Source organism: Rutidosis leptorrhynchoides, chromosome 6 (assembly GCF_046630445.1).
Source record: "Rutidosis leptorrhynchoides isolate AG116_Rl617_1_P2 chromosome 6, CSIRO_AGI_Rlap_v1, whole genome shotgun sequence".
Lineage (NCBI taxonomy): Eukaryota > Viridiplantae > Streptophyta > Magnoliopsida > Asterales > Asteraceae > Rutidosis > Rutidosis leptorrhynchoides.
The window spans coordinates 401,017,375-401,033,323 of record NC_092338.1 but is presented as its reverse complement, the minus strand read 5'-3'; the positions used below and the strand labels follow the sequence as shown (position 1 = coordinate 401,033,323).

At 35.6% G+C, this 15,949-nt stretch overlaps 1 protein-coding gene across 1 annotated transcript; it reads left to right on the top strand.

The window, feature by feature from the left end:
- Positions 1 to 7,448: 7,448 nt before the first annotated feature.
- Positions 7,449 to 10,627, top strand: LOC139852365 (ABC transporter G family member 14-like). Its single transcript, XM_071841650.1, has 5 exons — positions 7,449 to 7,565; positions 7,653 to 8,415; positions 8,554 to 8,730; positions 9,052 to 9,239; positions 9,718 to 10,627. The coding sequence occupies exons 1-5, from the start codon at positions 7,482 to 7,484 to the stop codon at positions 10,363 to 10,365; spliced, it is 1,860 nt and encodes a 619-aa protein (XP_071697751.1). The 5' UTR covers positions 7,449 to 7,481; the 3' UTR covers positions 10,366 to 10,627.
- The last annotated feature ends 5,322 nt before the right edge of the window (positions 10,628 to 15,949 follow it).

The window sequence follows — 15,949 nt, the reverse complement described above, 5'->3', positions numbered from 1 at the left end:
GGGTACCGTTACGGCAGTTAGTAGTTCTACGGGAACTTCTAAACTTAAGTTTGAGGGGATTCGGGATTTGATTCTTGAAAAAGATACTCATAGGAGGAATTCCGGGGAATCGTCAGGGTGTCTCTTAAATACTGACAACAGCGGCAGGAAGAACGATAAGGGTACGAAGAAGGGTAAGAAATTCAAGAATAGTTACAACTCTATAGACCGAGAATCAGCGGTTTAATGAAATTCCAATCAAAAGGGTCACTTTAGCACTCAATGTAAGAATCCGAAAGCGGATAACGCTAGGGTGAACTTTACTTCCAGAGATACGGATGACGCTTTGGTGTGTTGTGTTGAAAATTCGGTTGAAGCTTGGATCATGGATTCGGGCACATCATTCCACGCTAATCCTAGTAAGGAGATGATGAAAAATTTTAAACCGTATTAGGGAAAAGTAAGATTGGCGGATGATAAACGCTTAGACATAAGAGGCATTGGAGACGTGATATTAAAGGCCTCCCAAGGATCCGATTGGACGTTGAAAGATGTGAGATACATTCCAGATTTAAAACGAAAGCTTATCTCAGTTGGTCAATTGGATGAAGAAGGCAATCACACTACCTTTGGTGATCACAAGTGGCAAGTTAAAAGGGATGGTCGTATCGTGGCATCAGGACATAAAAGGGAAACTTTATACATGGTCGAGGTATTCTATGATGATGAGGTTAATGTGACGAGTAATGTAGGGGCCGATTCTACTCTATGGCACCGTCGTTTAGGGCATATGAGTGAGAAGGGGATGAAGTTGCTAGTTTGTAATGGGAAGATTCCGGATCTAAAGAAAGTGAATATCGGGTTTTGCGAACCATGTACCTTAGGGAAGCAAAAGAAAGTGTCCTTTGGGAAATCAGGAATTACACCAAAGAAGGAGAAGCTTGAACTCGTTCATTCCGATATTTATGGACCTACAACGGTCGAGTTACATGGTGGTTCTCGCTACTATGTCACCTTCATTGATGACTCCACAAGGAAGGTATGGGTTTATTTTCTTGAAGTTAAATCTGATGTATTTGCTACCTTTAAAGTGTGGAGAGTGTGGAGAGTTGCTGTTGAAAATGAGACTAACTTGAAAGTTAAGTGCTTGAAATCTGACAATGGAGGAGAATACAGCAGCAAAGAGTTTAAAGACTATTGTGTGGAACATGGTATTCGTATGTTGAAAACAGTTAGGAAAATACCACAACATAATGGGGTTGTCGAACGCATGAACCGGACGCTCAATGAGCGGTCTAGGAGTATGAGGTTACATGCGGGTCTACCAAAGATGTTTTGGGCAGATGCCGTGAATACGGAAGCTTATTTGATTAATAGGGGACCCTTGACACCGTTAGAGTTTTGAATTCCTGAAGAAGAATGGACCGGTAAAAATGTGAGTTTGGCTCACTTAAGGGTTTTCGGTTGTAATGTTTATGTGAAGACCAAGGACATTGACAAAGACAGTCTTGATGTAAAATCAAGAAGATGTACATTTATCGGGTATGGTTTGGATGACATGGGTTATAGGTGTTGAGACAATGAGGCAAGAAAGGTGATTCGTAGTCGAGATGTCATCTTTGATGAAAACTCGTTGTATGGCACTAAGGTAACAGTTAATTTCAATAATGATCCGGTTATGTTTGATGAGTTTGTTGATATGAATACAGGTTCTAGTGGGAGTTCGGAAACTATTGAATTGCCGATTAACGGTGATGATCAAAACGATGGGGATGATTCGGAGAGTGGTGAAAGCTCCAAAAGTAGTGGGAGCTCTAATGGTGGAGATAGTGGCGATGTAACTCAATCACCACAACCCGTTACACCACCATTGAGACGCTCAAGTAGAAAGCCCAAACCTAAGGTTAGGTTTTCTCCATCGGCAAACTATTTACTCTATACTAAAAATGGTGAACCCGAGAGTTATTTTGAAGAAAGACATTCTAAAGAATCCATGCAGTGGGAGCTTTCTATGAAAGAAGAGATGGGGTCACTAAAAAAAAAGACATGGTCACTAGTGAAATGACCTCCAAATAAAAAGGCGTTGCACAATAAATGGGTCTTTCGGGTCAAAGATGAGTTAGACGGGAAAAAACGGTACAAGAATCGGTTGGTAGTTAAAGGATTTCAACAAAGGGATGGGGTCGATTTTAAAGAGATTTTCTCGCCGGTTGTGAAGATGACTACTATTCGGTTGGTTTTGAGTATTGTTGATGCTAATGACTTACATCTAGAATAGTTAGATGTTAAGACCGCGTTTTTACATGGGGATCTTAATGAAGAGTTTTACATGATGCAACCAATGGGCTTTGAGGTAGTTAGTAAAGAGAAGTGGGTTTGCAAATTAAAGAAAAGTCTGTATGGGTTGAAACAAGCACCTCGGCAATGGTACTTGAAGTTCGATGACTTTATGACTAGGAAAGGCTTCATGAGAAGCGATTCGGATCATTTTTGTTACTTGAAGAAATTCAAGTCCTCCTATGTTATATTGTTACTATATTTTGATGATATGTTGATTGCAGGATCAAACATGTCGGAAATCAATAAGTTGAAGAGACAATTATCTCTTTAGTTCGAAATGAAAAATTTGGGTGCTGCTAAACAGGTACTCCGAATGAATATTAAAAGGAATCCAGTTGAAGGTACTTTAACTTTGTCTCAAACCAAGTATATTGAGAAAGTGTTAGAGCGGTTCAACATGGAATATTTAAAGGCACGATACTTGCCTTTGGGCGGTACTTTGAAGTTATCAAAGAGTCAATCACCTACAACGGATAAATAGAAAGAAGCAATGGCTCAAGTCCCTTATGCATCTGCGTTTGAAAGTATTATGTATGCTATGGTATGTACAAGACCCGACATAGCTCATGCAGTGGGAGTTGTGAGTTGGTTTATGTCGAATACGGGTATTGAGCATTGGGAAGTAATAAAGTGGATTTTGAGCTACTTAAAAGGTACTTCTAAAATGGGATTACAATTCACTAAATGTGATTCCATTTTAAGAGGGTATGTTGATGCTGATTTGGGTGGATGTGATGATTCGGGGAAAAGCACTACGGGTTATGTTTTCATGGTTGGGAAGACTGCGGTTAGTTGGTTGTCTAGACTCCAAAGATGTTTTGCATTATCAACAACGGGGGCTGAATATATGGCCGCCGCCGAAGCAAGCAAAGAACTAGTTTGGTTGAAGAATTTTATGATGGAGTTGGGGCGAATTCAACAAAATTGGGTCCTTTACTGTGATAATCAAAGTGCTATCCATTTATGGAAGAACCCGGTGTTTCATGGTCGTACGAAACACATAAATCTAAGGTATCATAAAATTCGCGAACTCATTGAAGATGGTACTTTAGTTGTTATGAAAATTCCTGGTACTAAGAATCCTGCTGATATGTGTACTAAGGTGGTTACGATCGGGAGGTTGAAGTTTTGCATAACTTCAACTGGTCTTCTTGTTAACTGAAAACAGAAGACGTCGACTAGAGTGATAAAGGGTTATTGGTGTTAGATTTCTACAAGTAGTGTTGAAGACCTTGTATCGAAAGTCTGCTCTTCCTGCGATGTTGAGTTTGCGTGTCCCATGTTTGATTGGCGGTAAAAAGAAGGTGGTTCAACGTTCTTGGTTGAAATGGTTGGCTTTGGGTTATTGTTTTGACTATCTTCAAGTGGGAGATTGTCAGATGTGTGAAGGATATCAAAATAAAAGGAGAAGTTCGGATACAGATCGAGGCGCGCCACGGCCCTCCCTGGCGCAACGCGGCCTGCTTGCAATCAGGTGTCCAAGTTCGAAGAAATCTTCTGTCTCGCATTTACACTTGGAGGCGATACGCGACCCCTGCTGGGCGCGCTGCGGGTTTGGTATGACGGGAAGGAAACTTCCAGATTTTATTTTTCTTGCTCCTTAAGTTGTTGTATGCCTATAAATACATCTTATTGTAACCCTAAACCCTATGTACTAAAAATATCAATAAAATCACTCTAGTTGGCCGTGGACTGAAGCAATCTAACCAATTGCATATAACCACGTAATTCTTGTGTCGTTTTCTTTACTTTTCTTTATTATCGTTCGTTTGTTATTTGTGGGATCACCAAATCTGAATCGGTGATTGTTGTTTGGGTCCATAAATTCCCAACATCAAGTCACATCTGTGCGAATGTCAAACATTGGTACAGATCGCACAGATGTCTCACACATTCTTGCGGATGACAGTTTAGTTATAATATTATACCAACTTCACTGATTTGTGAGAATGAGTCTGTCGTTCGTGCGAATGAGTTTTGTCAGTTTAACTTTAACGATCTTGTTATCTAAACGAGTAACGATTCTATTAACATACAAACAAATACACTATAATCATTTAAGTAACACAAACAAACATATAAAAGCTCCAATTACAATAATGTTAAAAATCAAATGACTAAGATAAACATTACACACTCTATATGAATTATGGACATACAATATCCACTAACATTTATACTTAAATAGTTAGATGCACTCACTATAAGCGGTTTATATTGTAAATTGTTTTTAACTCATAGATATAGATATAGGCACCTGTGTAGGTCCGTGTTTTTAACTTTTAAGCCATAAATAAATAGTCCTACTCTTTATCATTAAGATGTAATGATTGCAAATCAAACGTTAAATCTTAGACCATGTTTAAAAAATGTTTTCATATCTAAAGAAGACATATATTCGCAAGCCATAGCAACTAAAAAAACAATATCATCGCACTATTGATGAGTATTTTATTAACTTTTTGATACTAATAATATTCTTATATTAGGATGGGAGGGGATTCAGGGTTGGGGTTGTTCAAGAACAAAACTTTGATTAGCATCTAATGCCATCCGAACCCAACCCACCCACAAAATTATATAGTAATAGGCTATATCTAGAAAATGGGTTGTAGAGTAATAAGAAATTTCAACACATCATTAGGAATGAAAAAGATAATTGACATTTTTAAAAATACTATACGTCTATACACTAGTTTCACCTTTAATAACTGGTATTGACATAGCGGTATTGAAAAACCACTGAAATCAAGAAATTGTGATTTGAGTTTAGTGGTAGACATTTGTCTATATTTGTGTAAGGTGTGTGAGGTTTTTTTTTTTTTTTTTTGAAGGACTAGTTTCACCCTTAAAATGAAAGAGATAAATAGTACTTATATCAAATAATTAATGAGGACATGAAAATGTTATGTGACTACTCCCTGTCATTTTGACAAGGAGTCTATGTTGTTCAGTTAGACCTTCTTTAACAATAGTTGTTGGAGGCGTGCTTCACACAAATTGGACCAACACGCCATATACTAGTGGCGTGCTCACACAAGAAAATGTGGCGTGCGTGCTCCAAACACGGGGATAAAATGTGAAGTGCTAATTATTTATTGGTTGAATTTATTTTTCCTTTTATTTTTTATCCAATATTTCAACCAACTTCCAATCATATTTTAACACATCACTTAACGCGACACACATTATTTACCAGTTTACTAGCACGCACATCAAGCACCCCATCTCTACACATCAACACGCCCATTTTGTCTGCCATTGTTAAAGATGGTCTTATATTAGTTATGATAGGAAGTTTAATAATATTAATTAATTCGTCCCTGTATTTCACATTTTCTATTAAAGAACTATCAGTAAGAATATATTAACACACTGATCAAGTTTTGGCTGGTCAAAACTAGAACCATGAAAAAGTGATGTTTTTACAAGATAGAAGGGATATGCCCATTACAATTCACAAATATACAAATATCGTTTGGGGAGGGGGGTTTTACTTGGCCGTGCCCTTGGATCGGTTTCAAGGTTTCCTCCCGGGCAGCGATGGGGGCGGGGTTTATCGTTGCATCGGCATAGTCGAAACGGGAGATGATCGCAACGGGTGGTTAAAGACTTAAAGTCCCCCTCGGGTGATCCCAATCGCTGTTCAAAAAAAAAAATATATATATTATACAAATATACAAATATGCATATAATTTGTAAAATCATATTAAAGTGAAGTTATAGTAAGTTAAATATCGTTCAAATTACCTCCCAAAACTCTGTATTACGTTAAGTACTTACAAACATATGTCAAATTCAAACTAAAGTGTATGTAAAGAATCAGTTAGCTTTACTTTTGATATGTAAAGTATTCATTTAAATTAAAATGTTGCTCTTTGAATATTTCACCTTTATTACTTTACTATTAATAAGTTCACCTTCTCCCTTTACATTGTTCTTGATTACTTTGACCAATTAACTAATATTAGTAGGGCATCAGTTCTCTTCCCACTTGGATTCTCTAAACACTACTTTGACTTGTGTTTTTAATCATATGCTTTAATTTTGATTTCCTAGAAATTACTTAATAGATTTCTTGAATATTTGCTTTCGTTTCATGGGACCCCCATATTCGATCAATTAACACTGCGTTAATCTTCGACTTCCTCTACTTTTATTGATTCTTGAGTATCTCACATTCGTGTTTAGGACGCATCATATGGACCTTAAGCTTAACTAACATTCTCTTAAACCAACTCGTTGTCACACGTGTGTTGCGAAAAGAATATGGGCCTCCCTTAGGTGTATGTTCTAACAGTAAATATGTGATATTAACTAATCAAAATGCAATTAAATATGCTGTTAAAGAATATATTTGTTTTTTTAGATAGTTATGCATTTGTTATCATACACTCAATATTCAACTGTTTAACAGCCATAAGTATACAGCACCAAAATAATCGTTGTTAAGATAAAAACTATTTAGTGTGACTTAATAACCAGATAATCACTTATAGAACAATCTCGGGGTGTGTGGCCCCGTTTCACTGGAGCAAAAAGTAAGCGTACGAAATTTTAAAAAAAAAAATCGAAAACAAACAAAATAGGATAAAACAAAATTACTTAAATACCCCGGCGACAACTGTTCAGTTACTGTTCACAGGGGAATTTTAGTAATTCAACATGGTGCACAATTTTTTTTTTTTTTTTTTTTTTTTTTACGAGGAACCCCACTATGGGCCAGAGCACATTGGCCCCCCCACCGCAGGTAAACCCCGGGTAAACGGCAAGCCAGCCCTCCACCGCTACCAGGTAAGGCATTCTCCAGTTTGGTCATTAAATGCGGGCACCCCTTAGGATTGAACCCGAGACCTCCCCTTCACTGAAAGTGCTGGTGGCCACCCAGACTAGGCCTGGATGGTTAAAATTAGAGACTAATAAAACACCCCCATCAAATAACTAATTGTGCTGGTGCACAATTAATATAGTGAGTAATGAGTAATAACCAAACACCCCCATCAAATAACTAATCAGTTAAAGAACAAATACCCAAACGCCCCCCATGTATAAAAGCATGCATACACACACGTGTACACATATGTGTAGTATATATAGTTGTATTATGCAAGTTACTTTGTGAAGAAACTAAGAAGTTAAAACCACACCATTAGTACTAACTCATGGAACAAGTTTCTTCAAATATTGTAAAACCTGAACTTGATCACTCTGCACATCAAATGGTTCTGTATCCAATAACTTTAAAGGTTACTTTCCACTTTCAACTACTAATTTCTTCTAAATTTGTAACACTAATTTTGTTACTCAATTTGTATTTTGTTATATATTTGCAGTTTCAAGAGGTTGTATATAAAGTTGAGCTTAAAGGTAAGCAAGAAAAAACGATATTAAACGGTGTAACAGGTATGGTTAATCCAGGTGAGCTTCTAGCCATGTTAGGTCCATCAGGAAGTGGTAAAACCACTTTATTAACCGTTATTGGAGGGCGTTTAACTGGCAAATTATCAGGAAAAATAACGTATAACAACCAACCGTTTTGCGGTTCGACTAAAAGAAGAACAGGATTTGTTACTCAAGATGATGTTCTTTACCCTCATCTTACAGTAACTGAAACTTTATTGTTTACTGCAATGTTAAGGTTGCCAAAAAGTTTGACCCAAGATGAGAAAGTCAACCATGTTGACCGAGTTGTGACCGAGTTAGGTTTGTCAAAATGTAAAAATTGCATGATTGGTGGTCCATTATTTAGAGGTATATCAGGTGGGGAGAAAAAAAGAGTGAGTATAGGTCAAGAAATGTTGATTAATCCAAGCTTGTTGTTATTGGATGAGCCCACTTCGGGTCTTGACTCAACCACGGCTCAAAGGATCATGACCACGATCAAACGGTTGGCTAATGGTGGTCGAACCGTAGTCACCACAATTCACCAGCCATCAAGCAGGATTTATCACATGTTTGATAAAGTGATCTTGCTCTCTGAAGGCTCACAAATATATTATGGTCCTGGTTCAACTGCTTTGGACTACTTTTACTCAATCGGGTTCTCAACATCTGTTACGGTCAACCCAGCTGACCCTTTACTAGATCTTGCGAACGGTAAAAAAATTTGTAACCTTAATTTCATGATAGTAGAATTAATTATTATTATTATTATTATTATTATTTTATTTTATTTTTTAATTTTATTTTTTAATTTTTTTTAATTTTTTTTTTTTTTTGATTAATTATATGCAGGAATTTCACCTGATTCGATTCAAGACTACGAGCTAGGTGAAAATGCAGAGGAGGAGCGAAAAGCAGTTAGGAAAAAACTGATCACTTGTTACGAAACAAACATTTCGACGAAACTGAAGACCGATTTATGCGATCTGGATGTTTGCAACTACAAGCATGCAAAAGAAGGTTTGGCAGGTAAGTCAAGACATGTTAAGGTTGAAATGGGTCAATTCTAGTAGGGGTTGAAATGGGTGGGTCCAGCTTGCTTGACTTACAACAATGTCTGATTATTAATTTAAAAAATAATTAGTGCTTGATTATGACTATAAAAGAAACATTATTATAGAAATGATTCAGAAGCTGTATGCATTAAAAAACTTTGGGTGACTTTCAACCAAATAAACTTGTTCCCCCTTGTAGCCAAGTGTTTTTTTTACCCGATTGAGATAAAGCGCAGCCCAAATAGACCCACTAGAAACTATTGTTGCTATATACACTAACTCTCTTTATAAGTAGGAAGTCGTGCGCAATCTGAACAATGGTGCACAAATTGGTGGCATCAGTTCAAGGTGCTTCTTATAAGGGGAATCAGAGAAAGACGATTCGAAGCTTTCAACACGCTTAGAATCTTTCAAGTCATAAGTGTCGCTATATTGGCTGGACTCTTATGGTGGCGTACTCCAACATCCCATATTGCAGATCGCGTGAGCATTTTGATTTCAAACTCATGATAACTTATTATTATGACATCAAACAACATAAATATCCAAACACTATCTTCAACATACCTTTTTACTACACTTGAATATCTGATTGTTTCACACTTTTGATTGCATCTGGTTCAGCACTGAGCTGAACCATTCAGCAATCTGTTCTGAATCATTTAGAGTTGAAATACTCTCTTAACAATTCAATACCTCCATTTCTCTTGAAACCCTTCTTAATTTGTTTACAGAATAATTATATTCTTTTATTTGCTTAATTATAAGGTTAATACATCGAATTTCCATCATTCACAGAGTTCATTTATAATGCTAATCAAACATATTATTGTCGTTCAGAACTAAGTTCAATCAGATACTTTGAATCATTCGAATTATCAACCATTCAATTTCTTAATCATTATGTTTTATCAAACGCACCCTTACTGTCTAACAAACATGATGTTTTATGTTCATGCAGATAGCAATGCTTTTCTTCTTCTCGGTTTTTTGGGGATTTTACCCGTTATACAATGCGGTTTTCACTTTTCCTCAAGAACGAAGAATGCTTATAAAAGAACGATCGTCTGGAATGTACCGTCTCTCATCTTACTTTTTAGCTAGAACCATCGGAGACCTACCACTCGAGCTTGCACTACCAACCGCTTTCACCTTCATACTATATTGGATGGGCGGGCTTAAACCCGACCCAACCACTTTCATCCTATCCTTGCTCGTTGTACTCTACACCGTTCTTGTGGCCCAAAGTCTTGGTCTAGCAATTGGTGCTATACTTTTAAAAGATGTAAAACAAGCCACTACTTTAGCCTCAGTTACAACTCTTGTTTTCCTAATTGCTGGAGGTTATTATATACAACAAATACCGCCGTTCATCGTTTGGTTAAAGTATTTGAGCTACAGTTACTATTGTTACAAGCTGCTTCTTGGGATTCAGTATGATGAAACAGATGCTTATGAGTGCTCTAAAGGGGTTTACTGCAAAGTAGCAGACTTTCGGGTAGTTAAATCAGTTGGATTGGATAATCTAACTATGGACTTGTTGGTTATGGCGCTGATGCTGATAGGATATCGGTTTGTTGCTTATCTGGCGTTGCATAGGGTCCGGTGAGTTTATCAGCAGACGATAAAGTTTCGATAACCTGTTGCCATAATTTGTGTTACTCACCCTGCTGGTGGCAAATGTTTGCATAAAACTAACTCAGGGATATAAACCAAAAGATACAGAAAATTTCATGAATAGATTGGATTATAAATTATAAGTATACTATTTGGATTGACTACTAATTATGTTGTTATTTTAACATGTCATCCAATGATATGAATTATTAAGTGTTTATTACATGAAATGGGTTAACAATATGATTTGTTTATGTTTATAGTAACCATCTTTATTTATGTACTCTACAACGTTTAAGCGGTTTAATTAAGGGTTATAAGATTTGAACCAAACAAGCCAAAAACTTGTGTTGATGGTCTGTTTCAATAGACCATTAATCCGGAAATTATTGTTTTTTTGTCAGTTAATCTGCTACTTAATCTGAAAATTGGTCTGTTTCCAGGAAACATAGAATCAAACACCTCTTCAAAATAAGAGTCAAATGAAAACAAAGACAAATTCAGAAGAAGAAAAAAAAGTAAACAACCTCTTAGGCTTATGGGCTTATAAATAAATAAATACATAAAAAGAAAAATACTACAAATAAATAAATACATAAAATGAAAAAACACTAGAAAACTCACCAAAATAAGCTATTCCAAATATAGCATAGTGACTCTCATAAGTCAAAATATATAATCTTTTCTTAAACGGGTTGTAAACAGTTACAAGATAATTCGATTAGGCCTCGTATATCTAAGAAGAAGAAAAAAATGTGTCAGTTTCCCAGGTAACCTAAACATAAATAACCTTATCCGTTTACGTAGTAAATATTCTAGTAATGTGTGCGTACTTGAAGATAACTGCTATGATGCTAATATATATTGTGCAATCAGCACAAATTTTCTTTATAGACTTTCTAAAAGAAAAGTAGAAGAAAGTTGATATGTAGTTTAAGCTACATACACAACATCATCAACTGACCAACATGTAGAATCAAACTGACATCAAGATAAATCTTCATCCAGAATTAAAGAAGATATTTTCCAAATTTAGACCTGCAGATAACAACTAAGAAGATTGAACAAGATAATTGCCAACAGATCATACTAAAGATTAGTTGACCAAACAACTTGCATATGTCATTTCATACATTCTCCATAACTGATTCAGATGATTGATTGGTGTGTCATTTGATTTCTAAGTTTCATACCTATATTAAAATTGAAAAGAAAAAAAAAAGAATGTATAATTGACATATAAAAATTTAGCCGGATAGATGTTGAGAAAAGCGACACCGAATTATAGCAAACCGCTAGTAATAATTGAAATAGCGACAATAAAGAGACACTGAGATTTAACGTGGAAAACCCCAATAGGGTAAAAAAACCACGGGCAAGGAAAGAAACGTTTCACTAATAAGAATAATAGGAATTACACTTCTCTCTAATTACAAGGATAAGCACAAATCTTTATATCTCTTGTAATTAGGAGATTACTCAGAAACTCTCTATTTAATTATTAGTATACAATGAAGAAAGAAAGAATGATTTTGGGATGTTGAATGAGCTATCTGGTACATCTATTTATAGTAATAGAAATGGGGTTGGTGAAGGAGTCTGCCATCCACCAATCATTCATACGTATGAATGTAATTTACCCATATCAACATGAGGTCAAAGTAAATGGTAGATTGCCTACCAAAAGAACAGTACCCTTTACTTTTATGGCATCCTTTCATTGAATGTCAATTGAGCCACCAAACATGTGGCTAGTAAGCCATCACCGTCCAACAATCTCCCACTTGAAGATTTGATTGTAACCAAATCAATCTTCACACGATAATCCTTCCTTGTCAGTGATGTTGATTACGTCTCTGCTAGGCCGCATGAAGAACGGCACCAAATAAACTTGTAACGGTTGATTGACTTTGTTAGAAAATCAGCCACATTATTATCAGTATGAATTTTCTGCACATCCACGGTTCCTTCTTTCATTTTCTCACGAACGAAGTGATACTGAACTCGTATATGCTTTGTCTTTGAATGAAATGCTGGATTCCTTCCAAAATGCAAGGCACTCTGGTTGTCATAAAATAGAGTGATATTCTCTTATTTGTGCCCGAGTTCCTCCAACAACATCTTCAACCATACTGCCTCTTTAGTAGCGTGAGTAACTGCTACATATTCTGCCTCTGTTGTTGACGTTGCCACACTGACTGCAGTTTTGAAACCCAGCTTACTATTCCACCACAAAGTGTGAAAACATATGCAGTGGTAGATTTACTTTTATCGATATCACCTGCATAATCTGAATCAACATACCCTTTGACAATAAATTCCGGTTCCCCATAACATAATGTAACATATAAGGTTCCCTTGATGTATTTAAGGATCCTCTTTACCGCATTCCAATGCTCTTTACCAGGATTCGCCATGTACCGACTAACTACACCCACTGCATGTGCAATGTCTGGTCTTGTACATATCATTGCGAACATTAAACTTCCCACTGCTGATGCATACGGTACGCGAGATATCTCATTCCTCTCGTATTCACTGCTAGGACACATAACGGAGGATAACTTGAGATTAGTAGGAAGTGGGGTTGAGATTGGCTTACTATCTTGCATATTGAAACGCTCCAAGATTTTCCTCAGATAATTCTTTTGAGAAAGCCAAATCTTCATATTATCTCTGTCTCGGTGAATTTGCATCCCTAGAATCTTGTTTGCGGCACCCAAGTCTTTCATTTCAAACTCCCTAGCCAATTGAGCCTTCAGCTTATTAATACGATCTTTGTTGGGGCCTGCAACCAACATGTCGTCTACATACAACAGCAAAATGACAAAATCATTGTCTCCAAACCTCTTGAAATATGCACAAGGGTCTGCATAAAGTCTGTTATATTCAAGGCTCATTATGAAAGAATCAAATCTCTTGTACCAACATCTCGGCGCCTGTTTGAGACCATACAAAGATTTCTTTAACTTGCAAACCAAGTTCTTTTTTTCTTGTAGTTCAAAACCTTCTGGTTGAAGCATATAAATTTCTTCTTCGAGATTTCCATGAAGAAATGCAGTTTTCACATCTAGCTGCTCTAGATGCAAATTAAATGTAGCACACATCGCTAGAACTACTCGAATTGTTGTAAGTCGAACCACGGGAGAAAATATTTCATTAAAGTCTGTACCTTCTTTCTGAGCATATCCTTTAACCACCAGTCTTGCACGATACCGCTCCACTTGATCATCGCCATTTCACTTGATCTTATACACTCATTTATTTCCAATAGGTTTTCTACCTTTCGGAAATGGCACAAGTTCCCATGTTTTATTTTTATGAAGAGCTTCAATTTCTTCCTGCATAGCCGTCATCCACTGAGATGCATCTGAATGATTCAGTGCCTCGTGAAGAGTTGTTGGCTCTCCTTCCTCTGTTAGAAGACAATATGCAACATTGATTTCCATAATATAATCTGAGTGCCACCCTGGACGTTTCCTTTCCCGATTAGAAATATGAGTCGCTGGAGCTTCATCAACGACTACTTGATTTTCATCGTGCTCTAGTACTGCTTCAGAAGAATCTTTATGAAATTCGTTACCCACCTGTTGTAGTGACTCGAACTTTTCCATGTTTATATATATATTAAATGAAATTGTTATTTACATGATTAAGTGTTTCCAACATGTTAAGCAATCAAACTTGTTAAGACTTGATTAATTGAAATAGGTTTCATATAGACAATTGACCACCCAAGTTGACCGGTGATTCACGAACGTTAAAACTTGTAAAAACTATACGATGACATATATATGGTTATATATATAGTTAACATGATTTTATTATAAGTATGTATCTCATTAGGTATTTTAACAATGAGTTATATACATAAAAATGAGACTATTAATTTAAGAAACTCGAAAATGATATATATAACGATTATAGTTATAACAACGTCTTACTAGGTACATATGAATCATATTAAGATATTGATACACTTAGTTAATTATGTTAAATGATAAGTAAATATATTATTAAGTGTATTAACAATGAAATACATATGTAAAAATAAGACTACTAACTTAATGATTTCGAAACGAGACATATATGTAACGATTATCGTTGTAACGACATTTAACTGTATATATATCATACTAAGATATATTATATATCATAATATCATGATAATATAACAATTTAACATCTCATTTGTTATAATAAATAATGGGTTAACAACATTCAACAAGATCGTGAACCTAAAGGTTTCAAAACAACATTTACATGTAACGACTAACGATGACTTAACGACTCAGTTAAAATGTATATACATGTAGTGTTTTAATATGTATTCATACACTTTTTAAAGACTTCAAGACACTTATCAAAATACTTCTACTTAACAAAAATGCTTACAATTACATCCCCATTCAGTTTCATCAACAATTCTACTCGTATGCACCCGTATTCGTACTTGTACAATACACAGCTTTTAGATATATGTACTATTGGTATATACACTCCAATGATCAGCTCTTAGCAGCCCATGTGAGTCACCTAACACATGTGGGAACCATCATTTGGCAACTAGCATGAAATATCTCATAAAATTACAAAAATATGAGTAATCATTCATGACTTATTTACATGAAAACAAAATTACATATCCTTTATATCTAATCCATACACCAACGACCAAAAACACCTACAAACACTTTCATTCTTCAATTTTCTTCATCTAATTGATCTCTCTCAAGTTCTATCTTCAAGTTCTAAGTGTTCTTCATAAATTCTACAAGTTCTAGTTTCATAAAATCAAGAATACTTCCAAGATTGCAAGTTTGCTTCCAAGTTTTCTAAATCCATTCCAAGTAATCATCTAAGGTCAAGAAACCTTTGTTACTTACAGTAGGTTATCTTTCTAATACAAGGTAATAATCATATTCAAACTTTAATTCAATTTCTATAACTATAACAATCTTATTTCGAGTGGAAATCTTACTTGAAATTGTTTTCGTGTCATGATTCTGCTTCAAGAACTTTCAAGCCATCCAAGGATCCTTTGAAGCTAGATCTATTTTTCTCATTTCCAGTAGGTTTATCCAAGGAACTTGAGGTAGTAATGATGTTCATAACATCATTCGATTCATACATATAAAGCTATCTTATTCGAAAGTTTAAACTTGTAATCACTAGAACATAGTTTAGTTAATTCTAAACTTGTTCGCAAATAAAAGTTAATCCTTGTAACTTGACTTTTAAAATCAACTAAACACATGTTCTATATCTATATGATATGCTAACTTAATGATTTAAAACCTGGAAACACGAAAAACACCGTAAAACCGGATTTACGCCGTCGTAGTAACACCGCGGGCTGTTTTGGGTTAGTTAATTAAAAACTATGATAAACTTTGATTTAAAAGTTGTTATTCTGGGAAAATGATTTTTATTATGAACATGAAACTATATACAAAAATCATGGTTAAACTCAAAGTGGAAGTATGTTTTCTAAAATGGTCATTTAGACGTCGTTCTTTCGACTGAAATGACTACCTTTACAAAAATGACTTGTAACTTATTATTATGACTATAAA

Bases quoted from the DNA above. Each gene is read 5' to 3' on its own strand.
- LOC139852365 (XM_071841650.1), top strand. From the start codon at position 7,482: ATGGAACAAGTTTCTTCAAATATTGTAAAACCTGAACTTGATCACTCT. The intron at 7,566-7,652 runs GTTACTTTCCAC...ATATATTTGCAG, and splicing joins TGTATCCAATAACTTTAAAG to TTTCAAGAGGTTGTATATAA. The intron at 9,240-9,717 runs GTGAGCATTTTG...ATGTTCATGCAG, and splicing joins CATCCCATATTGCAGATCGC to ATAGCAATGCTTTTCTTCTT.